The 25,544-nt window shown below is 46.6% G+C and overlaps 2 protein-coding genes across 6 annotated transcripts; one reads left to right on the top strand and one right to left on the bottom strand.

Moving 5' to 3' along the window:
- Positions 1 to 99: 99 nt before the first annotated feature.
- LOC122368325 (transmembrane protein 199-like) lies at positions 100 to 9,488 on the top strand. 5 transcript variants are annotated; one of them, XM_043342152.1, is made up of 7 exons: positions 100 to 481; positions 4,717 to 4,802; positions 5,645 to 5,833; positions 6,138 to 6,306; positions 6,689 to 6,947; positions 7,327 to 7,438; positions 8,453 to 9,488. In XM_043342152.1, exons 5-7 carry the CDS (start codon positions 6,690 to 6,692, stop codon positions 8,797 to 8,799), a joined length of 717 nt encoding a protein of 238 aa, XP_043198087.1. In that variant the 5' UTR covers positions 100 to 481; positions 4,717 to 4,802; positions 5,645 to 5,833; positions 6,138 to 6,306; position 6,689; the 3' UTR covers positions 8,800 to 9,488. The 5 variants fall into 5 exon arrangements, with proteins under 5 accessions (XP_043198087.1, XP_043198086.1, XP_043198089.1 ...); XM_043342151.1 differs by having other exon boundaries at positions 115 to 481; positions 6,686 to 6,947; XM_043342154.1 differs by having other exon boundaries at positions 194 to 481; positions 6,138 to 6,303; positions 6,687 to 6,947.
- A 330-nt stretch (positions 9,489 to 9,818) lies between these two features.
- LOC122368323 (angiotensin-converting enzyme-like) lies at positions 9,819 to 24,237 on the bottom strand. Its single transcript, XM_043342149.1, has 13 exons — positions 23,826 to 24,237; positions 17,922 to 18,080; positions 17,634 to 17,730; positions 16,871 to 17,014; positions 16,333 to 16,524; positions 15,856 to 15,953; positions 15,247 to 15,419; positions 14,837 to 14,961; positions 14,333 to 14,433; positions 13,224 to 13,465; positions 12,873 to 13,013; positions 12,396 to 12,562; positions 9,819 to 10,075 (listed from the first exon to the last, which is right to left on the bottom strand). The coding sequence occupies exons 1-13, from the start codon at positions 24,222 to 24,224 to the stop codon at positions 10,023 to 10,025; spliced, it is 2,091 nt and encodes a 696-aa protein (XP_043198084.1). The 5' UTR covers positions 24,225 to 24,237; the 3' UTR covers positions 9,819 to 10,022.
- Positions 24,238 to 25,544: the final 1,307 nt, after the last annotated feature.

Raw genomic sequence — 25,544 nt, 5'->3', positions numbered from 1 at the left:
CTAGTCTCTTTGATCCGTTTAATCACATTTAATTCACTTTCAAATGCTCTGTCTTTGGGACTATAAATGACAAGATACGTCATTTATGACTGTCAGGAGAAAATCACGTGATAGTTGATTGTTCCTCTCGGAAAAATTTACAACATGGTTTTCTGACGTAAACATACGGACGAATGAAAAACAAGCGTTTTCTAGCGATCGCACTGAAGAACGAGCAGAGAAGCCCGGGAAGTGTGTTGATTTTATTTTTATGACGTCATTTATTTTTTATCATTTAAAGCTACTTGTTTTGATCCAGTCTCCAGCCTCAAATGTCTAAACTGCGTCAAAACCGAATCTTGGTCCAAACTTGGTCCAAACATGATGAACGTATGACTAATTTGATTTTATTCCGAATTAATTTCATTTTTGGTGCCAACGAATAATTTAATTTCGTCTGGTCTCCGAAGATATGTAATGACAGAGAAAAAGGATATACTTGGTGAGTAAACTGATATCATTTTGAAGGTACGTAATTTAACATTTTTGTGCCACTGAAATACATTTGATTTGACATGACGATACCTATTTCAGTTTCGTTCTTTATTTCATAAATGAGATAGATAAGTTTGAGACAAGCATTTAAGCCAAGTAGGTACTCTTAACTTAGGCGGAAAGTGCCTTTTTCAGTGAGACTATATGTAGGTACTACCCAGCCAGCAATTCGGTTGGGGAAAGTGCGGGGACAGTGTTGGGGAAAGCTTGGGGAGAACGTACAATTCCCCTATCGGATCGGGGAACGGTCCGTGTTCCCCATCCCTTCCCCGACTGTATTGGTAATATGTTCAAAAGACATGGGGAAATTACACCGATCCCCGTACGGGGAAAGAGCAGCATTCCCCAATCAAACCCCACTGTTGGGGTTCGGTCGGGTTAAAGATCAGATTCCCCGAACGGGGAAGGGTGCGTTATCCCCGACCCATTTTCAAGAACAGTTTGATTGGGGAAAAGTAGGGGAACTGTTGAAATTCCCCGCTCGGGATTTTACACTTAATCCCCAGACGAATCCCAACCGCCAGTAGGACGTCTTGAGATCGACTTCCAGCATGTAATTCCACAAGTATTCAATAAAGAAAAATGCATCTTGGGAATGCTAAAAGCAGTCTTAGGAGCAGTTCTAGAGCTATAGGTTCATGCATCGATTGAAGGGAGATTAATAAAAAAAAATTAGCGATATAACGATTTTATAACGATATAACGATAAAACGATACCTATAACGATATAATTTTTTATAATCGTTTTCATGACAGGTGATCTGGCGAATGCATCAAACCTGACCAAATTTGCACCAAATTTCTTTTTCATATCTTTATATCATATACCTATTTATTTCAGTGTTTTAATCGAAAATAATGTCTGATATAATTGATCAAATCGGCACCGCATCTGGACCAAATGCCTACCAATTGTGTACCAGTTACCTATCATGAAAACGGTTATTCGCAGACATTTGATTGAGGCATTTGATGTATGTAATTTTCGACCTAAAAGAGAGGTAAAGCCGTCTAGGTTTACGGGGCCTGCTAAGCCGTGAGGATGAGGACACGCACACGCCATTATTTTGAACGAACGTTGGTGCCGTTATTTCATGAGGTAAAAACAACTTTGACAACTTTCAGGATCTTTGTTTCTTCTCGCACTGCTGTGGCATAAACATTACGTTTTCTTTCTTCTGTCATCACTCATCGCATTGAAATTACAAAAGCATCAAAATTTCAACAACACACTGCCCACGACATACATTTGTCGCCTCAACGCAGCGAGGGGAGGGGAGGGAGGGGTAGCAACGACCGGCCGCCGTCGGTTCCGTCCGCACATCTGGTTGAGGGGCGTCTCCTGTCGCCATCTGTCATCGTGAATGGGGCCGTGCCGACGTGTCAGACGGGACGAACGGGGGAAGTCGGTCCAGAGTCACTGCGCCGCGCGGTTGTGTGAGCAAGCCGTGGGCTAGGTACCGCTCCAGGTCAGACCATGGTTGGCACTGAAGAGTGCGGCGACACTACAGAGCTGTGAACGAAGACGGTGAACGGCGAGATGTGGTGACCGCTTGACTGACCTGTGCTCAAAGTCGTGATCTACTGCTGGCCGCTGGGGTCGGTGCGTGAGAAGCTGGACTCGGCAACAACGGAGGACGCAGCTCGACGAGGAAGCTATGCTGTGTTGGTAAGGAACTAAAGCACTTAATTGTAACGAATCCATGACAGATATAAAATGACGATACTAACTCAAGTTTATTGTAAAAGACAAAGCTTTCGATACACACAATATCTTGATAACTGTCTAGGATATGCAGAATATGACGTAAAAATGACTAAGGTCATCAACCTCCGTCTGAGATTATCCTTAAATTGCCCGGACAATATAATGTCATCAGCCTAATGCTTCATCTGCTTCTGTTCTAGAGGGACGTCTGCCGGTTACGACCGGAAGGTTTCCGACGGGACTTGGCAGAACCCACAACAGCAGTATGAACCCGGCGTGGAGTTAATGCGTAATTGCTCGCATGAGCAACCGAAGAGCGACTTCCAGGCGAAGATGGTAAGCAGTTTATGGGGGTGGGGGCTAGCTTAGAGCTGTTGAACAACCTGTCCTTCACCCAAGTCTAAAGGCTGAGACACACTCTTTCTACAGCCAGAAAATCTCATGCGAGAGCCCATTAATTAAACACATGAAATCACGATCGCATCAACCACTTACAGGGATGTGCGAACAATTGACGCGATTGTAATAAATAACATGCATTTGAATAGGCTCTCGCATTCCATTTTCTGTCTTCGGGAAGAGCCTGTTTCAGCGGCTCTACTAGACAGCTCTGCTTGTGAAAGGGATTGTTATCTTGAAAAACTATATAGCAACCGATTTTAATTGTCAAACGGCGTTCATTTATCTGTCAAGTGCTTTCGCGAGGAACTTCGTAAGGAAGGCGTAATATAGACGTAAAACATTTATTACCTAATGACTTTTCCTGGAATGAGAAATGTTTAGAAGTACAAATCTAATTATTGAATTTTATTTCCTGATTTAATTAATTATTCTAAGTATATCACTTATGTTGAATGATGAAAGAAAGCGCGGTTTTAAGGCTCATGATTATATATATAAATGCAATGAAAACCCTAAGCCTCATGCTAATAATTGTATTAGTCTCGTTTTCTTGGCCCTATTTTCAATACAATTATTAGCATGAGGCTTAGGGTTTTCATTGCATTTATATATATATAAGTATATCACATTCAATTTTTAAGCACTTTTCGTGGAAAAAAGTTATAAATAAGTGTAATTTTATAAAATGGCATTCAACATGTTTCAGCGTAAGCTGACGTTTCCATATAAGGACATTTCATGTAGTAGCTAGCTGTAAAACCTGATTGATATACCTACAAGTGCACATATTTTTGTTTTTGTCCACAGCCGCAGAATTCCTGGAGATGCGCTGGGACATGGATCATAGCAAGGTGGCTCTCAGCGGCAGCTGACCGCTGAGATGTGACTGAAACAGCCAGAAGGAAGACTCGAGTTGTGGATCCAGGGCACTACTGATCGGAAGGCGGGACCAGCTGTAGGGAGACTACAGAAAAGCCGTCGTTCTCAATCTGCTGAACAGACTCCTACTGCAGAGGATCAACTGGGGTTCGACGTGTTAGAACTGGGGTTAGACCGGTTACCAGTGCTCGTGTTCGTCACCTGTTGTTTGTCACTGCTGTGCTGCTGCTGTATGTCATGTTTGCCACCTGCTAAGCGTTCACAATGTATTTTAAGTGAATAATAACCTTTTTAGTGTTTGTCTTGATTTGTAACGAGTATATCAAGTACCTATGTTAACCTTTCATCAAATGAAGGACTCCACATAAAAATAGTATAGGCTGTGGTGGTACATACCATGCTTGGCCGACTGTTGTGTAGTGATCTAGTCGCTGAAGCGTCCTGAAAGTCTGGAAATAAACAGGCATAGCCAAATGGATTGGTTCTAATTATTTTCCTGTGTGGTTTTATCATTTCCCTATTGCGGGGAAACAAGTGGACAATTTTGTTTGTATTTATACAAGTATGTGTATACAAATATTTGTATGTTTACGGACAAAATAAATAGTCATTGTCAATTTTAATGGGACCCGAATCTGTTTCCCAGTGCGGTTTTTACTGGCTTCTCCGTACGGGGAAAAAAGCAGACAAGGCAGTGGGGCCATTGCCAAGTCGGGGAACGGCCGGGGTTCGCGCGGGGGAAAGGTCTTGGAACGTTAGGGGAAAATCACGGTTTCCCCGATCGGGGAAGGTCTCCAGTAAGCATAAACCCGTATAGCCGGGTGGGGGGAATGTGCGGGGCTCGCACAGGATCTTCTTGGGGAAAATGTTCGAAAGCCCCGTACGGGGAACCGACCTTAACAACGGGTTTTAACCATAGTCGGCGCGGGGGTAGCTTGGGGGACGTTTGGGGAACGCTTGGGCAGTTATACCGTTTCCCCGTACGAATCCCGCATAAAGTTCCCCGTACAAAGTGTCTCAAATCCCAAGCGAACGCTCCGTTTTCCCCAGGAGAACGGTTGGGGTTTCCCCGAGCCTGCCCCAAGCTCGCCACAGGCCTTCCCCGTACGGGGAAAGCTCCGATTTGCTGGCTGGGTAGGTACCTAACTTGTTTACTGTTAATAGTGATTGTAATTGACAATGGTTATTCACAGAACACGCAATTGAGGTGTGGGCTCGGCTGTTTGATCACCGGCCATTCCTGAGGGGTGAAATCAAGTCATTTGTTCATAATTTTGAGGTAAGTATCTGCTGGCAAATATGGCTCTGTTGAGCTCCAATAGTATAAAGTATAAAGTCTAAAATCAGGCTAGACCAGGGCCCAATCTTACCAAATGCTGTGAATGCGCATTCATGGCATTTGGTTACATTCAGATTCCACATTCACTTATTCATTTGTTCAGGCAACATTCATAATCATTTATGCTATCAAGTCATTGGACAAGATTAGCTGGATGTAAATAAAAAGCCAATGAGAATTCCACTGAACTGGTTAGATTAGACTGTAGTTAATTCACATTCAGTTAAATGAATAATGAAGGACATTGATGTTTGGTCCAGCAAATGTCAGATATCAGGATTAGTGTAGGTAGTTGTAAGAATTCAGAACTCAGAAAAAGCCAATGAGAATTCCACTGAACTGGTTAGACTGTAGTTAATGCACATTCAGTTAAATGAATAATGAAGGACATTGATGTTTGGTCCAGCAAATGTCAGATATCAGGATTAGTGTAGGTAGTTTTAAAGTTCAGAACTCTTATTATTATCATTAGCTTTCTACTCTTTTAATTGGCATATTGCCTGCTGTTATCTCTATACTAAATACCTGCAGTGGCAGACATCAGGTCAACTAAACTGAGCAGTTGCAAGCTGCCAGTGCCAACTACTGATTGCAATGCAAGTCATTGCAGCAAGATAGGCAGGAACTTACTGCAATGTGCTTGCTTTAGCTAGTGATCCTTGCTATGACAAGGATGTGGTAGTGATTTAGACCAAAGGCATCACACATGCTGACAGGCACACTGCCTGTGTTGAGGCTGATTCATAGCCATTGTTGACTGTTTTCTGTTTGTGTGCTGGTAGTCAAAGCACCCAGAGGGGTGTGCACCATCGCTGGCTGACCCGCTGGCCCAGCTGAATCAGATCAACTCTGAGCTGGTCGGCGGCTGTGCTGCTCTGGTGCAGAAGAGCCTGCCCGGCCTGCAGGAGGACGCCACACTGCTGGAGGCACAGTGCCGTGCACTCATCAAAGCACCAACCAACAACGAAAAGGTGACATACCTATCCTAATATCTAGATAATGAGTGAGCAAATAATGGGCTTTGGTTACATCATTTTGGGACACTTTAAGTGGTTGTATCTGCCACTGAAAATGTGAAGATTATTTGATGCACATTAAGACTGCTGGTATGCATACTCTTTTCCTCTCAGTTCATTGATTGTAACAAATATAGGATCCAGCAATTCAACTGGGCAGAACTGGAGCCCGCCGATCTCCTGTTTCGTCCATTTCCCCTGCCGCCCCGGACACCCTACCCCGGGCTGGCCGCCGCTGACGCTGAGCTCGGCCCCACAGTTGCAGGACCGTGTAGCCGAGCTGCAGATCGAGCGTGAGGAGAGCTGGGGTCAGTTCCTCACTGAGCTGGAGCAGGCGCGCGCTCAGGTGGACGAGGAGTTTGAACGGAAGGAGGCCGAACTGCGCGACTACTACCGCCGGGCACAGCAGAAACTGACGTAGAACTGAGGTGAGCCGGTGAGGTAAGGTTACCGAGTCTGACAGAGACCGACAAATGTGGCACCACTGCTGGCATAAGCTGAGATGATGTGCAGTCTCAAGACTGCTGCTTCCCAGGTCACAGGTTGATTGGGAATCGGAAATGCCATCTGTGGATGCCTTATTTTTTTCGTTTATATTGGGTAATGTTTTTTATTCACGCAATGGTTGAGCTAAAATAGGTATCTGGCCGTAAGTGGAGAGAATATTGATTATTAGTAGTTCATCTCTTTTCAATAATAAAAAGCACCCAGCATCGATTCATTGACCTAGCCTCTATCGGAGCCTTCCGTGACCTACCTTCCCTCCAGGTACCGCCGTGACCCCGTTACTGCTCCGTTTCCCGGCAGCAGTATGGAGCTGCACCCGTCTGAATCTGTCCGTGAGTCGGTGCGGCTGCTGGTGGGGCCGCTGCCGCCGGACACTGTGCCGGCCGCGGTGCGCCGCTGGCTGGACCGGCCCGCCGGGGGCGGTCTCAGTCTGGAGGCGATGCGCTGGCTGCGCGAGCGGCTGACCGCAGAGGGCCAGCAGGAGCCGCTGTTTGACCTGCTGGCCGGCGGGACGATGGAGCTGCCCTCGCCGGTCACACAGGAACGGAACCCCGAACTGGAGGTGGGTGTTTGATGGCAGCAGATTTGGGGAATGCTTCTCTTTCGATTGAATGATGAAACGGTCATAACTCGTTGAATCTATTGGAAGTGGGAACCACGTAATTATCGTGTACCGGAAAGCATCATTTTGGGTACAGTTCGACCACCGTCGTTCGAGATGTATATGTGACGATCTGTCCAGAATGTCTGCGACATGTTTCGTTAGATTATATGATTTATCACCCGCATCAATATCTAGCTCTTCCTGACTGCCGAGTGCCGAGTGCCGAAAGGTCACTGTTACCCGCGATGTATGACACCATGGCAGCTCTCGATCTAAAAGGCTTCCATGCTCAGAAATGTTTAGTGTGTTACACGTTCCCATTTTCTTGTGCTCACAGGCACGGTGTCAGCGTTTGAGAGCAGAGCAAGAGGAGCGCTCCTACCGCAAAATGGTCCGGAACGTGGACTCGAACCGCTTCAAAGAACCCTCCCTCGAAATCGGCAAACAGAGTAAGTGTTCAATGATACTTTCTCACTCCTTCTTACTTCCTACACAGCGTTGTCTTTACCTTCGTAGAAATAGGATTGAACACTTGCATTAGCCATACTTAACTTACGAAGACTTTCTCTGATCAGCAGAGCACAGGTCATTTATGAACCGGAACCCAAACTCTGCCTCCAAATAGTTTTTCCCCCTTTCCTGACTTTATTATTCGCTGTCATTATCCGCCAACCGTCGCGCCCGAGCGTGCCCAAAGACCTTGAGACGCTTGAAGCCCATCTGTTGTTATGCTGATAGTCCGTTCAGTTGACCTGCCGCTGCCTGCGTTTATTATTTTTCCTTGAGCTGTTCCTTGAGGGCTTCTCGTCGCCTTTCCGATCACGCTCGCTTTGGTTGTTGGCGACCATGTCCTTTGATCCGAGATCCGCGGAACAGTGAGATAGAAAAGGTTTAAACTATATAGTCCGATGACGTCTTTGGTAAGTAAAATATAGTCAAAAGCAACCAATATCTCACTACTGGTTATCCGCTGTAGTTAAGATGAAATAACGGAGTCAATTATATGACTTGATGTGATATAATCGTTCCTTGTCTGCTACCATTATATCTGCACGTGTACAATATTGATAATATTGGGTTATAATCGTTTTGCCCGTCTTTAAGTAAGTGTCGTGCGTTATTTACGATCCTTGCAGTATGATTTACACCCACAATGAACGAGCGTCCCTGATGAATTAAACCGTCAGATGGAAGTAGTTCACTAAGTTAAGTATCGACGAAGAAAAGACTATTTTATGGTGGTCAAAAATAGACAAATGGACCTTTTGGATTTACGTGTGCCGTTACACCGTTGCATATATCTTTAGGCGATTGCTCGCGCTATGGATAATTAAGTGCAGTCATTTTCTCTTATATCTGCTTCGACCTTTTTGTCTATTTTTCTCTGCCTTCTTCTCTGCCTGTCTGCTCGTCTCCTCTGTGTTCTCCCCCTTCACCCCCCGTTCGCCCGCGGCCGGCCGCAGTGCGCGAGGTGAACGCCCAGCTGGTCGAGGTCGGGCAGGTGGTGTTCTCGGTCGGCGCCGCCTTCCTGTTCGGCTACATGGCCACGGCGGTGGCTGCCGGCGGCGCCAGCACCGCCACGCGCATCCTGGCCGGCCTGGCCGCCGCCCTGGTGGTGCTGGTCGCCGAGGGATACTTCCTGCTGCGCTACCTCAGCTACGCGGACGACCCGCCGCCGGCGCGTCCCGCGGCCAAGACGGCGGGACCCTCCGCGAGCCCCGGCGTCACTATCGGCGCCGGGTCTGGGGCCGGTGAGGTAGAGGTAGCGGCGGCGCACCCGCCACCGATCTACGTGAAGAAGCGACAGTGATGTGCCGCGTGGCTGCGACACTGTCGCACGACAGTGATACTGCGACAGAACGGAGCCAGTGCTATAGAGTGTAGTGTGCCGCGTGAAAGTGAAGTGTGTTGTCAGTTGCCACTCATTCAAATTCGGTCGAAAGGTTATGAAATGTTGCCAATGAGTTCGCTGTGTATCATTGTACAGTGACACTTTGGCGGCGACAACTCCAATGACTGCATTGGAGATTGGGGATGACTGCATTGGGACGTCACTGGAGTCAGCCATGTAACACTAGTTTGAATCTGTGGTCTGTTGCTTGGTATCACATGATGTTTGTGCCAGCGTGCTTAGTGCAGTTTGGTAGTGACGGTGTTGGTATGGCGTGATCAAAGATTTTTCCAGCCCACCATAGGCTAGATTTTAATTTTTAGCGAGTTATATGTAAGAGCTAAACGCGTCACATCGTCATATTCTAGGCAAAATGTGCGCGGCTCGTAACTGCTTTTCGCTATGGCCACCGGCATTCCCTTATTTGTAGCTGCTGTGAGTTTTGCGTTTGTGAACATTGTACTGAAACGCACTTATGTAGTGTGTGAAGAATGATAGTTGAAACTAGTGGAAAGACGTAATGGTATCTGACATGAATTGATATAAAACCGACAATGATATCGTGATATAAAAGAGGCAAATATAAGACTGGACTGTCCGGACTTCAACTTCTTTTATGCTGATGGCTAGTCAGCGTTATAACACGGCGACCTCTGTCGCCATGTTAACGTCAGCTCAGGTTTTTAAGTCTTACGATGATTTTATTGTGCATTTTCGGCGAATTATCTACGCTGATTTCAAAGATAAGTACGTTCATTTCTTTCTGCCCTTATTCCTATGCTGAATGTGACATCTAGTGAATAGTCCGCCCGCCTCATCAGCAGAGCATACGTGAATAATCGATGATTATATTTTTGTCTACATACAGCCCATTTATTTTGCCAGAATATCTGAGGTAATTGAGTTTTTCGGATTATTTTTAAACATGCCAAACTCCATTGACTTTTTACCTAACAATATATTCATTCACCAAGCATGTAAAGAGCAGCAAAACGTAACTTTCTTAATGCATCATCGAAACATGCCCATTGCACTTATTCTTGCACTTTTTGTGGCGAGAGTACCTACCCATGTACAGAAAAAGCCGGTGCCACGATCACTTAATATGGTGTCTGCACGAAGCATTAACCGTCCTAAGGTGACTATTTACGACCAGTGCATGTTGCTTCTGGCGTCTTCGTGCAAACGGGACCGTCTGAAATGATGTAAAGAAAACCACAGTAGGTACACAGTAGTTAGGCCGGGGGGATCCAGGGCGTCGCAAGTCCATCTACGACACGTCGCAAGTTACGACACATGTTCCGTCGCAAGTTGTGTCGTAGCGAAAAAGGAGGGATGTTGAGGAAAGAGGGGTTTGTCGGAGGATACGACAGAACGTAGCTGCGACAAGGTTTAAATACCCGCTTTACTCGAGAATTTAAAAGGCTACACGATCAGCTGATCCCGTAGTAAGCGTCAGTAAGGTCGAAAACTCTATCAAGCATAAAGGAACATTCGTCCTTCTGGTTTGCGAGCTTATGAGACAGCCAGTTCAAGCATGTTCTCTGATTCTGAAGCTTTGTCTCAACTGGGTGACTTGTGGTTGCTAACGCTCACGTGAGTTGCCATGAATTTTGGGATCGATCACAAGAGATTCGTGGCGCTATAGGGCATCTAGAAGCGATGCTTTAGAAGAAATGAGTTAAGAGAGTATGAGGTCACAGAGAGTTAGTAGAGTTGGAGATTGAGGTCACAATTGGAAGTTACAGAGGTCATCTGGGACACTTCAGGTCACGGAGGTCAACTTGGGGTCATCACAGAGCTCAATTGGAGACCACGGAAGTAATCTGAGACACGTCAGGTCACAGAAGGCAACTTGGGGGCACGTCAGGTTACAGAGGTCAACTCGGGGTCATCACAGAGCTCAATTGGGGGTCATCTGGGACACGCCAGGTCACAGAGGTCAGCTTGAGGTCATCAAAAAGCTCAATTGGAGGTCACGGAGGTCATCTGGGACACGTCAAGTCACAGAGGTCAACTTGGGGTCATCACAGAGCTCAATTGAAGGTCATGGCGGTTATCTGGGGCACATCAGGTCAGATAGGTCAGCTTGGAGTCATCAGAGGGGTCACTTAGAGGTTACAGAGGTCATATGGGACACGTCAGGTCACAGAGGTCAATTTGAGTTCATCACAGAGCTCAATTGGAGGTCACGGAGGTCATCTGGGACACGTCAGGTTACAGAGGTCAACTTGGGGTCATCACAGGGCTCAATTGGAGGTCATCTGGGACACGTCAGGTCACAGAGGTCAACTTGGGGTCACCACAGAGCTCTATTGGAGATCACGCAGGTCATCTGTGACACGTCAGGCTACAGAGGTCAACTTGGGGTCATCACAGAGCTCAATTGGAGGTCATCTGGGACACATCAGGTCACAGAGGTCAGCTTGGAGTCATCACAGAGCTCAATTGGAGGTCACGGAGGTCATCTGGGACACTTCAGGTAACAGAGGTCAACTTGGGGTCATCACAGAGCTCTATTGGAGGTCATGGGGGTCATCAAGGGACACGTCAGGTCACAGCGGTCAACTTGGGGTCATCACAGAGCTCTATTGGAGGTCACGGAGGTCATCTGGGACACATCAGGTTACAGAGGTCAACTTGGGGTCATCACAAAGCTCAATTGGAGGTCATCTGGAACACGTCAGGTCACAGAGGTCAACCTGGGGTCATCACAGAGATCAATTCGAGGTCATGGGGGTCATCTGGGACACATCGTTTTTAGAATTTGGAGAATCTTTTGGGGGATGCCCCTCGCAACGTCCAAGACCGCCTTTCTGGATTCGCCAGTAGTTGCTGGAATGGTGTTAGGCTACTTCATATCCATGAATACCCCAATAAATGTGAATATAACATATTATGCACCATGTTCAACACTCTCGCTGGCGCGGATTGAGGCCTCATAGACGAACCGTTGGTTCTTGCTTTATAACTCGCGTTAGCGGCAACGGATTGCAACGAAATTTTCAGGATCTCAAGTTTCAACAATTTTCCACGTACCATGCAAATTTCGTGACCAGTACCCCAATGACCTGTGACCTGTGACCTCTCCCTCAAGGCCATATCAACTTGCGACACAACTTACGACTGCTATTTCAAATTCGTAAGTTGTGTCGTAAATCAGGCACTTTGCGACAGACTTTACTTCTTAAGTAACGCTACTCATCAATTGATCCCTCCAAAAACGACTTACTACACAACTTGCGACACGTCGCAGCTGCGACGAGGCTTACGACGCTCTGGATCCCCCCAGCCTAAGTCCACTAAAATGTACGAGCATAAAATAATGGTAGGCAAACGACACTCGCCCGTTACGCTTTTGTTTTTAGTGCCCCCATTCTAATGGTTCGAATCGCAAAAATATTGCATCATGCCATCGAATGCTTAACATACTGTTACTAAACGTCCAAACATGAGCTGAAGAAAGTTACTGTCAAGTGAGCACTTACGTACCCCTTTTATGAATATATACGTACCGCTTTTCCAGCCGACCGTTTCGCCGGTCCGTTCGTTCTCCTTCGTCAGCCATTCCTCCAGCGGTCGGAAGTACTCGCGCAGCGGGGAGGCGTCCATCGCCCTCTGGCCCGTGATGGCCTCCAGCGCGTCCGGCCACGGTACAGAATGGCCCAGGCGCATCATGGCGCTGGAAATAGGCGCGTAAAGCAGGCTAAGCAAAGAGCAGGCGTGCACCCGGTGTATTGTCAACGATAAATGTGGGGTGATGAATCATGAAAGGATTGGCCAGAGCGACGGTAGAGCAGAGAAAGACATAGAATAGCAGAGGCGGACTAGTGGAAAAAGGTCGAGCGTGACTCCATATATAGGTACTCGAGACTTCACCAATGATCAAACAAAAGATCATCCACCCACTTTCGGGACAGTTGAGCTTTGTTGAGGGGCTGGAAAATAAAAAAGCCTAGAGTCGATGAATTTCTACGGAAAGTAATTCGTACCTCAGTAGTTTTCCGGCCTCCTTGCTTTGATAGATGTCGCATTGGTGTAGAGGTCGGCTGGAATCCTGTGGGTCGTACTCTCCAGCCGCCTGACACAGTGCCTTGTGGAACTGGAACTGCAGGATCCGAGCCACGAAGTACCTGCGGAAACGTGAGGGTAGGTACCTATCGGGTAGAAAAAAAAACAGTAGGTGAAAGTTTTCATTTATTATTACACATGACTGCTGGCAAAAAAAAAATGATGTATTAACCGCAAAAGAATGAGCTTACTATCACATACGAAGATGAGGATTTAACTAGGGCGTGAAACTAATTGCTCACCGCACCTACTGGCCAAGGCAGCGCACCCACCTGACGTAGGGCGTGTTGGCGGGCACGTGGTACTTGGCGCCGGGGTCGAAGTCGGCCTCTGAGCGCGGCTGGGGCGGCTTCACGCCCTGCAGCTCTTCCCGCAGCTTCCACCAGGCACAGTTCAGGTCCTCAGGCGACGTCACGTTGGAGAAGAGGTCCCAGCGCCACTTGTCGATCAGGTAGCCGAACGGCAGGAAGGCGATCTTGTCCAGCGCCGTCAGCATCAGGAAGTTCAGATCCACCTGGCGATGATTATAAGTCAGTCTTTTCCCCGTTCGTCTCGTCGTTGGAGCGACATTGACATTCCTCGGTCACCAGAGAAAGTTGCTTTGATAGCCGATACTTTAGGTTGTATCATGTATATTAGGAGCTGAGTGAGAAGCTCCTTGTAGGTATGTTTGTTAAAGGGACTATCCCACCTTCTAAAATGTTGTTAAAACCAGTTAAATTGTGCCCGACTTTATAGATTGGATGACCAGGAACACGGTTCTGGCATTTATTTTTCATTAAACATCTTAGGCTTCCCATATTTCAAACACAAACTTTCAAATAGGTATGTGACGTCACAGCCCAAAATTACCTCCTTCCCCAGGCCACATTACTGTCATAAAGCTGATTCTTTTTACTCTGTAGGCACCACAACAAAGTTCAGACCAAGTTTTAAGCGATTTTTCAACGAACAAACCCATTTAAATCAGAATGATTAAACGAGGTGACGTCACACTAACGGTCGCTCTATGTTGAAGATAGGGCCTTGCACAAGGCCCATTTTCAAATGAAGGGAACGAATTTCTCCAACACCAAGAGGCCGCGGGGGTTGCAACCTAGATAGATAGTGGTTTCTGAACCTCGCCGCAAACTTGGCTATCTCAACTCAAACCCCATGTTAAAGGTGGGATAGTCCCTTTAACTCTCCCACATCTCCCATTATAACTGGCCGTGGAGGAAGACTAAACGTGCCTTCCGAATCGATATAACTACCATTTTCTTCTGTTGATCGTAACCGAAGCGCAAAAATGTGCCACACACGTCATGCAGTCACGTACCTACGTCATACGTGCCCAAAATGCGGCTGAGTGGGCCGCCAGTAATAAGATGAATGGACTGACCTCAGGATCGTCTTTTTCTTCCTTCAGAAGACCAATCTTCTTCAGATGTTTCCTGGTCTGAACCGATAGAGCTAAGGTGTCGCCCAAAGCCTCATGGAATCCTGAAAAGCAGAAAGAAATGTTTGACCTACTTTGGTCGTTCAGGGGCAACGAAACTGACTTCTTTCTTTTACCTATATGGGAGAGCTTGTGCTCGGATAGACCTTAAGAAAATGTAACGTTATTTCTCTGTAGGAAGAGTACCTGGGCCGATAAATTGCGAGACCAACCCGCTCAGATGACCAAAAGCTATACTAAGAAATGGAGGAGCTTACTAAATCGCATAAAAAAAAGATCAAAGCGCCAGCTTGGAGTTGGAACGGAACTTATTTGGTCCGTTCCACTTTCATTAACCAGTCTGCTCCTCTGTTTCTGAATATTGCAGCGAAGGCCCATTAGGAAAGGAACGGATCGTGCCCATCTGTGAGCATTTGACAGTAACCTCAGGTCCGCCCGCAAACTCACCGCTGTTAGCCCCTCTCCTCAGCGCCATCGGGAGGTCTTTGTACTGGATGTAGTACTGGATGTGGCCCATTTCGTGGTGTACCGTTATCAGCTGGTCCATCGAGACCACCGTGCACTGCTTTATCCTGTCGGCACACAAACAAGAAAAACCGAGGGGGTCGGATCCGATCTCCCCAGGCGGTTGAACGTAAACAAAATAATGATACCTAATTGGCATTTTGCGATGATCGAGCGAGCGCAATGGTGTCCTCGGATCGAGTCCTGCGCATGAGCACGTGCAAAGTGCAACTGTATCTAAAATGTGCAATATGCAACCCACCATGAAGGTATGCAAATCCATGCAAGTTGTCCATTTATAACCATGCTCGACTACTTATCACGATCCGATTTGACTGTGCTCCGCGACTGACCTGAAGTCGCGCTGGTCACAGAAGTCCCAGGCGCTGGCGTGACAGACCAGCTCCCTCCCGTCCGCGGGCCGCTCCAGCACCGACAGGTTCCAGAAGGTGTCCGGCATCGGCTCCAGGCCGAGTGACGTGAAAAATTCCTCCGAGAGACGGAACATGCGCACCGGCGTGTACCCCTGGCCGGCAACAGGGCAACGCCAGAGGTCAAAGGTCGAATGTTCTGCAATCTCATAAAGCCTGGTATTTTGTAAAGTCGTTGGGTGCGCGTTTACACAACTCCATCTTTTTTATTTCAAGCTCTGTTTTAAACCCTCTTAAAATGAGCATACTGGGCATTATACTCACGGCTTATAAATGTGATAAAAAAATATGCGTCATGCTAAAGCATATTTACAAAATGGTCAAAAGAATTAGACAATAGTTTCGCGCATAGCGCATCATCAGGTCTCATTAAGAAAACTGATGATGCGCTATGCGTGAAACTGTTGTCTAATTCTTTCGGCCATTTTGTAAAATGTAAATGTACTTTAGCATGATACTTAGCTTAGGTTTTTAATCACATTTATATTTTCAATCATGAGCCTCAAGGCAGCGCTATCTTTCATTACTCACGGCTTCTTTCATCTGCGCTGAGACGTCGGCAGCCTTTTTCTCTGGATACGGTTTGCATATATCGATTATGTTACCCCACGCCTGGGCCCACATGTTCCCTGGAAACACAATTGTTGTGTTATATCAATCCAGTTCTAAGGGGAACACTCATCGGGACCATTGATAAATGCTCTGCTCACTGCTCATTTTATGTACCTCCATTCGCAGCCTTCCTGGCATGTGTTTATAAATTGTTTTATGTCATTGACTTTTTAATCGTTTGTTACGATAAAGAGGTCTCTAACATTTCACCCGGTAGTCCTCTTGGCGACATCCAGATGCAGATGATGATTGGGGCATTCACAAAAAGTTACAACAAAGTTATCCTGCCACGACCGCAGCTGGCTCTCCTCTTCTCCGGACCGGACACCGAGGCTATACCTCCCTTACCGAGAGGGTGGGCCGGTGTGGGTCCACTGCCCCTCCCCTGTCCCTTACCGAGCAGGTGGGCCGGTATGGGTCCGCTCCTGCTGACCACGCTGTCCCCGTAGCGGGCCCTGAGGCGGCCGCGCACGAAGGCGTGCAGCTGACGGTACAGCGGCGCCACCTCCTCCCAGAGGGCGGCCAGCCGCTCCCGGAAATCGGGAGTGTCGTAATCGTCCAGCCACATGTCGGTGCCGTCCGTGAAGTCTGCCCAATCACAGACACGGTTACTTCGCCAGCACCAATCACAGACGAGGCCACGGCACGAACACCAATCACAGACCAAAGGTCACGGCGCGAGCACCAATCACAGACAAGGTCATGGCGCGAACACCAATCACAGAGGCGGTCACGGCGCGAGCACCAATCACACATCAGGTCACAGCGCAAACACCAATCAAAGCCCCGCTTCATGTGGTGTGACGTCCAATGAGAAGTCGTTAAAATCCGAGCCAGGTTCGAAGCAAGATCCATGACTCGATGATGCTAAGACGCTGGTAACCTAAAGCGTCTTGTGGCTATTTGATGAAAACGAAAATGGCTGATTACTCACTGTTGGCCCAAGCAATGTCGTTTATGAGGCCGGCGAACTGTATGTAGTCTTTTCTCATCTTTTTGCCAGACTGTTCTCTCCACTGCAGCCAAACGTGCTTCAACTCCTCCGGATCTGTGCTGTTCATCATAATGTCCTCCAGCTCTTGAAACGTGAAAACCGCAGTGTTAGATTAGCTACCTGTCCTGAATGGAAGTTCTCAGGACTCAGGATATAATAAGCGACGCTTGGAGTGCATACACTGTACACTGTACAGTCTGTCTTAAAAGTATCGCGCCCAACAGTGCGGGGATCCATCAAGCCCGACCGTGGGGGGACTGATTTGAGTCACCGAAGCAATTGACGTCCTCGTCCATACCCCAGGTCAATTGGTTCGGTGCCTTTCAAATTATAGCAGGCCCTTCCTCGGTCAGGCTTGATGGATCCACCGTTACTTTGCGCGATACTTTTAAGACAGACTGTACAGTCTGTCTAGTGTCTACAATCTGTCTACAGACTGTACAGTGTACAGGTCTGTCTTAAAAGTACAGTGTACAGGTGCATCCAAGCATGGATGCTTGGATGCACTTAACAAGTGCTGGGTCCTAATGGAGACTTTATGTTAGTTGAAGTAGATACTAGCTCAATCGAATATTTACAAGCGCTCATTTATTTTTATTGATTTGTTGCAAATGCTTTAAGCAATCACACTCGTACGAGATTCGTTTTTGGTCTTATTAGATGGTACTTGCAATACATACATTATTGAAACGAGTCAACGTACCTGGTTCGAGTCGAAGGTCACACTTCTTCGGGTCATTGAAGTCGCATATTGTCGCAGAGCCATAGCGTTTCTTGAGCTTACTTCTGAGGTCGGTATACTAAAACAACGAAATGACGTTAGTGAAAAGAATGTATCGAATTGCGTTGTTGTCGACAACGCAAAACATGATCAGTTTTGATCCGTGAAAAGCTGTGGGCATGATGAATTATTCTTTCCGCTTGGAGGCGCAAAATGCCCGTATGGGCTGCTTCATACCACAATGAAAGACATGGCGTATTGTAATATTACCATTTTGAACTTTTCGTCCGGCAGCGCCGCCGGCCCGAGTGTGGAGAAGTGCTTGAACTGGCGTCTTGTGAGGGGGTCGTTAATCTTCATCCAGTCCCACTGGATGACCTCCGCCCATTTTTCCTTCTGGTAGCTGGCGTACTCGGCAGCGTACTCGTTCTGAAACAAACCGTACCCAGCGGCGTACTAATTTTGAAACAAACCGTACATGCTCAGCGGCGTACTCGTTCTGAAACAAACGGTAATTAGCAGCGTACCCGTTCTGAAACAAGCTCTACATTCCGAAAGTCTTATGGCCTACACTCCGCATTCACCTATAACTGCGGAGGGATCCATCTAGCCCGTGCCCCGCTGCAGAATCTGCCCCCTCCCGTTTTTCGCCAATAACTTCTAAACGCGTAAAAAAAGTTTATACGTGATTCTACTTTGCCTATCAAATGGCTATCTTGGTGTTTTAAAAATTTTGGATTTTAGCCCAAAATTTTCAAAAAATTGACTTGGAAAATCATTATGAAATTAATTTTTTGTTTATCGAAAAAAACGGAATGTATGTGAGAGAAGTGGTCTATGTGCACCTACATGCCAATTTTTAGAAAAATCCGCTCAAAAGTGTGGGAGTTATTCAAACTTTTATGACGCCACGACACACAAAATTTTCGAAAAATGATTTTTTTTTTTTTTTGAAGTTCTACAGACCTCGTAGACCTCGTACGGAAACAAAAATAGCACCATTCGATTAGCCGTGAAAAACTGCATCAGATAGACACCTTTTCACGTCTTAACAATCAACTTCAAAATTTGACCTCACTTGACCTGACCTTGACCTGGCCTCGACCTGAAATTCATCAAGATGTGGTCCATATCACTAATTGAGTGTGCCTGCATTGAATTCTATGAATAAAATGACCCATAAAACATGTGTCACACATGACCTTTTCTATATTTCGTTTTTGGTGACCTGACCTGACCTTGACCTTGGCCTTTGCAGGACATGGTATGCAACGAATCTTGTCTTGGTAGCCTAAGAACACGTTTTGGGCAATCAGTCTCAGTCCATTCTTCGGCAACTACGGTGCAAGGCCGATACTGTAGAAACTTGCATTGTGTACTCTTGACCTGACCTTGACCTGACATCTGACGTGCATAAGCAAAAAAAATCGGCTCTTTAGATCCGTCTCGGTGAGAGCTTTCGATTGCCGTTTTCCCCGTCTTTCTACGACCATCGGTTCGAAAGTTAGACAGGGGGCAGAATCTGCCCCCCCCCCTTCCCCCCCAGCAGGGCGCGTATGGCTGAATAGTCCAGCGGGCAGGGCGCGGGATAATTATTGACGAAAAAGCAAGGCTTTTTCGCTGTAAACGTGTCAACGAACTTTTGAAACACCCTGTAGTTTTGATTGCTTGCAACGTTATTATTATTACGATTGCGCAGTATGAATAACAACCTTTTGTTGATGCCCAAGAAGAGCTGAAACGAAATCCAGAATGAATTTTCGGTGCTGGACTTTCTTCAGTGGAAGAAAGTCCAGCTTACCACTGAAGAAAGTCCATCGCCAAAAATATCATCGGCATTTTGTTTTTCGACCCATTTTAGACGACAGAAGGAATTCATGAATGTCGCAATCACAGCTTTCTTAGGAGGTATCGATGAAGAGGGTGGTCACGGAAAAACAACGTCGAACAAAACAGGAAAATGCTATTATTTCTGCATGAGCTAAGTTTAACTGCGCTCGTATTGGAACGGGGACCAATCTTTTATTGCGCTTTAGGTGACTGAGAATTGCCATTTTACCTACAAACATCCAGGATGGCATGAAGGCGGCGTAAAACGTGGGATAATGTACCTAATCTTCTAAATAAAGGCCAACAGAATATGAATTAATATAGGAATCCTTTTTCACATCAGAATGTCAGACTAACGTTGTTTTTCTGTGTCGTAGGGTTCAAACTTAACAGCTTACCATGAAATACCATTTTAGATCTCATAAATTGTAAACCCCTGCAGTACTTATTCAGGTCTTATATAATCAGGTCGACGAGTGACGACATCGACCCCCCCCCCCACTCCCCCCACTGACGTCAACTCTGGTTGCAGTGACGAGCTCGGTTAGTTAAGCCGGTTTATCTGCTGCATGCAGAGAGCGGTATCTTTGTTTTCCACCGGTCAGGGTCTGTTTTGTCGTTATACGTATCTCGCTTGACCCGATGAGGCTGAAGGCGCTAGTCGCAGCGCCCGGCTTTCAGGGCAGGCCAATTACTTGTGTGGCTCAAAATAAGATCCACTCCCTGTCGATCTGTGCAGTTTAAAACAAACTTTTTGTTATTGAAGCTGATTTGTTTCCATGCGGGAAAAACTGCAAAAATTCGTCAATTTCAGGCTCTACGGGAGGGGCGAGGGCAAAGCAAAGTTAAGAAAGGCCCCAAATACTTCCCCCCCCCGAATTCGCCAGTGCTCAGGTTGCACTTCTGTATTCCAAAAGAAATCATTGCTCGAGTGTTTTGTCTAAACTCATGTCGATGTGAATTTCAACGGTGCACGTCTGGAAACTCTCAACTGCATGTTTTGGTGATAATGAATGTCTCCAAAGTAATACTTTACCGACGAATCGTTTCAATTATACTGTGTGTAAGCCAACCATATTATCCGTAGTTAGCCCACTTAGAGAGAAAGGTATACCTAATGTTTTCCTAACCTTGACACATAATATGTACATACCTATCGGATGGAGGAATGCACAACAATTGCACAACAGATTAGTGCATTACGTAAGTACTTTGGGATGACAAATCTGCGGACGCGGCTTATCCCCCACAGCTGTCATGACACGGGACACCTGCAGAGGGTGCAGATGGGTGCGGCGTTTTCGTGTCAGAGGCTCCCTGAATGAGTTAAAAGCGCAAATTTACCATCCACTAAAACATCTGAAGAAAGCGGATTTCCACTTAGTAACCATGTCTGTGAATGTTGTAGTGGCACTCAGTAGCGTTCAATTACAAAATAATATGAATATCATGGATATTGTTATGACTTATGCATCGTATCGCATTTAGAATATGTGTGCTACCGAAGACGTTTTGGCCTAGGTCTGTTTTATTATCCTTGGTGGGAGCATAGGCAACACTTTTTCTCCCCGGAAGATTTAGACACGCTTAATTACATACATTTCCGTAAATGTTGTTGAGTAGGTGCTTGCATGTTTATTTAATAGCTGAGGTTGATACCAATACAGGGTGTAGCGGTCACAACTATGCATACAACGCACCAGCCCTTCAATCGGCAACCATGCCTATGCGGTTATCGGAGCTATAACAAATGTGACCCGGCCAAACTTACGGATGTTTACATGCATACTTGACTTTATACCTTTAAGACGTAGAACTGGCTTTATACATTTAAGACGTAAAACTGACAGTTGTGTATAGGCTAAGGGTAGAGTGGGGCAAAGCGCCCAGGACGGGTAAAACGTCCACCCCTCTTATTTGTCAAAAGCTCGACTTTGTAATACGAGAAGTACAGGGTGACACAAAAAAGCGGTCATCACCAAAATTCGAATAACTTCGGAAGTTTTATTCAGATCATCACCAAACTTCGGTCACTTTAGGTCACACCTATGTAGCAGACATCCACCAAGTTTCAAGTCTTCTTGACGAATAGTTTTAGTACAGTGTGTGTTTTACGGACGCTCCACAATGTGCTCCAGGTGAGCGCCCCGGCGCTGCAGGGCGTAGGCACACCTGCATCCGGCGGGCAAAGTTGCCGATAACCCGATAAGAATAACGTTTCAGGGGTAGCACACCCCCTGAGCACTGTCTCCAGAGGCCATTGCACTCTGTAAAGTGCACAGCCATCGGGTTATCGACAACTTTGACCGCCGGATGCAAGTGTGCCTACGCCCTGCAGCGCCGTGGCGCTCACCCGGAGCACATTGTGGAGCGTCAGTAAAACACACACTGTACTAAAAGTATTCGTAGTGAAGACTTCAAACTTAGTGGATGTATGCTACATAGGTGTGACCTTAAGTGACCGAAGTTTGGTGATGATCTGAATAAAACTTCCGAAGTTATTCGAAATTTGGTGATGACCGTTTTTTTGTGTCACCCTGTAGTAGCCTTTGCTCATATTAATGTTCAAATAATGCACAAAATTGGATATATTAAAATAATACTGATATTTCGCCTTGCGGCATCATCAGAGTACACACATACGTATGTTATAGGTTCTTCCAATGTTCTTATATAGGACAAGATTTGACTATCGGCTGGCGTTTGTTCCCGTGGTAAAGTCGCACGTGTCTCTTTCTTTCTTGCATTTTGTTAAACCTAAAGTTGTAGGTATGTGTGTACTCTGATGATGCCGCAAGGCGAAATATCAGTATTATTTTAATATATCCAATTTTGTGCATTATTTGAACATTAATATGAGCAAAGGCTACTACTTCTCGTATTACAATACATAGTATATGTATATAACGATGCTCATCACAGCCATCCATTTCAAAAGCTCGACTTTTCAAAGAATTATTGATAGTCATTCTAAAGAACACGCAGGAATTTGTTTCAGCTCCGTTTTTGGGTTCCACAAGTGGGATGTTCTGGACGTACGATAAAGATTAGTATATTTCTGATATTTTTAGGAATTACATGCTTTCTTACTGCAAAAATTTTGTCTGATAGAGATTGAAGAAGGCAATAAAATTTCGTTATGTCAAACTTGTAGATTTAAGCCATGCTTTGAATTGAACACTTATTGGTTTGCAACACAATTGTGACATGCTTGATTTTCGTTAACTTTGTTTTGAATGTGCTGTTTGGGTAATACGTCCACCTTGATGTGGGGTAAAGCGCCCATCATAGACCAATGGGAGCTTATACAGCACGAGTAATTGCGAGAATTTCGAGCTAAAAGCGAGTGTCGGAATAGGTACGTTTCTAATGCTCAGGATTTTTGTTAAATATGCAATTTTCTGTTTAGAATGGTCGGAAACGATTTATTCGCAAGTACGGATCTTTTCTCCCCAAGGCAGTGACAAGCGTTGACTGAATAAGGAGTGCCGAGTGGGATGGCGACAGCAGTGTTTAAGATGTTTTTAATGGTGTGATCTGTCGAGATGAAGTCTAACGAAATGAGGAATGGATGAATGCTTCATTATTTTGCCAGAATATCAAAAGTGTGCCCCACGGGTGGGGCAAAACGCCCGATTTGTAGTCCTCTCAAATCGGAGGCATATCTAAAAAACTATGCATGCGACATGTTTCTGCAGTGTTATTCGAAAAAAGCCTAGATAATGAGCTACCGGATCGGCTACCTGGTTGTCCTTCAAATTTGTAAGATAAGGATATTTTGAGGTTGGAAAGTTAGGGTGGGCGCTTTGCCGCACCCTACCCTACTGATATTTCTGTTGAGGTTTGCCGGGACTCGCCCGCCTAGGGTCACCAATCACCATTCACGTGCATTTAGATGTCGGCGACAGCTGGTAGGTATTCCTGTCACTGAAGTAAGGGTTCTTTGCATAATTTTGCGTCTTATTGGCGAATGACGACGATAAGATTCGTTTTCCAAGGGATGCCTTTTTTACAGACATCACCCGTGAAGCGGATATTTATTTATGTTACCAAACGTTATTTTTGGAAACGTTTCCGAAATTCGGTGTCCTCGGGTCTGTAGGGTTCAAACTGGTAACACCGGCCATCCTATAACCAATGTAAAGTTGCCGTCGTTACCGTAGGTGTCCTCAGAGATCGGAGGTCGGAATGAATCACCTGCAGGCCGCAGCGCCTAATCGCCTGCAGCATAATTGCTATCACAAGTTTACTATGTATTTCAGTCACGCCTAATGTGGTCTGAAACAATAATGATGATCGTGACACATTGATTGGATTCAAATGTTGACCGTGACCGTTACTTACCATAATCTTCTGGTTGTGGTCTGTCAGGTTGGCATTGAAATTCCACCTCTTCTTCACCATCTGGTTACAGTGAAGCTGATAGTCCTGGTTGAGTTTAGCAATGAAGTCGGCTGCCTGACGATCCAGCTGTGTGGCATCAGCTTCGCTGGTCATGTCAGGTCTATCGCTGGTCAGGTCAGCCTCACCGTTGACTAGATCAGCTCCATCACCACTGGCTAGGTCAGCTTCATCAATAGTCGGTACGGCTCCATCGCCGGTCAGGTCGGCCCCATGCCCATCACCACTGCCAAAGTCAGCTCCATCGCCGGTCAGGTCAGCTCCTTCGCCGGTCAGGCCGCCCCAGACCCGTCCGGCCAGCAGCGCGACCAATACCACCCAGATCTGCCCTGCTGTCGCCATCACGGCGGCTGCTGAGTGAGCTGTACCAGCCGACCTCGCGCAAAATAAACTATCGTCAGCCGCCGCACCAGTGCCACCTGCTGGCGGTAACCGCAAATTTGATCAAAATCCATATCGCTGTTATATGTGAGCCCGAGGCAGAGTGACGGCTTATACCTAAGAGGGCCGACCAGAGGGCCGTGACGCTGCACTGTACCTAGAAGCTTACGGCATGAATAAAAGCTCCAGCGGCAGATAATAGACAATAAAAGGAAAGCTAGCCACGAACGAACCCGATGGCCTTCGCTACAGCCGGTCGTTGCTCTCCAAGTTTATCGACGGGAGAGCTGTTGTGCTTTGTTTGCGGTCTCTTCCCATGCATCGCCAATCGCCATCACTGATAACCAACTGATGACTGAACACTTTGTCTGCAGCATCTGTCAGCTGATCGTAATGAATGCAAACGAATAGGTATATTGACTTCTGATGCGGGCATTAATACTGCGTCGGTTACTGGAGTGGAATCCGTTATCCGATCCTATGGTAGGGGTCGCGAATCCCATCTTTTATGTCCGCCAAGGTATGCCTAGGATGTGGCGTTGATAGGTCAACACCTCGAAAAAAAACTTGTCGAAATACGTTAGGTTGGCGCTGCCATTGCTGACATCACTTGATCATTGGGCTATTGGCCCACAGCCGGCATAAATAATAGGTAGGTATGTACTTACCGAACGTAGGTTTAGCGAAATGTAGTGGATGACGGACCACGCCCACGGCACGTGACAGGCCCACCGCCCATGTTCCGTGCGGCACTGTTTCGCCAGCTTCCAACTGTAGGCTAGGCTGCTTAAGACCATCCACGGGCGTCACTTTCCGAAGTTTATAGGGCTGTAATGGTTAATTTGAGGATGCTAAAGCCATTCTTGCCATGCACCGCTATAGGGTTAATGTTAAAATTCTGACCTTGGTAGAGCTCGGGCCCTCCCAACTCCCAAGCCTATGCAAAACGACACCCATGAGACCTACGGCAGATCCAAGGGCGCAACGTCCGTATAAATGGACGGTCAGGGCAGCTGGTAGGTACTCCTCCGTCCCGTCGTTTCCATCCTCAGCCTACTGAAATCCTTCCCCTCCACGGCCTCTCCCGGCTCTCAGGCATAATATGGTATCGAGGGCCATGCATATGCATAATATGGCCATGCATAATATGGTATCGAGGCATAATATGCCATGCACAGGGGCACCGCCAGCCTCGCACGGGCACCTTGGGTCTGTAAAGGGCTCCACGGGCCTGTCGGGAGCACTTTAGGCTTGTCAAGGGCACCACAATCCTGCCAGGAC

Source organism: Amphibalanus amphitrite, unplaced genomic scaffold (assembly GCF_019059575.1).
Source record: "Amphibalanus amphitrite isolate SeventyFive unplaced genomic scaffold, NRLGWU_Aamphi_draft 000939F_arrow, whole genome shotgun sequence".
NCBI lineage: Eukaryota > Metazoa > Arthropoda > Thecostraca > Balanomorpha > Balanidae > Amphibalanus > Amphibalanus amphitrite.
The sequence above is the reverse complement of the archived record's forward strand: the minus strand, read 5'-3'. Positions and strand labels throughout refer to the sequence as shown.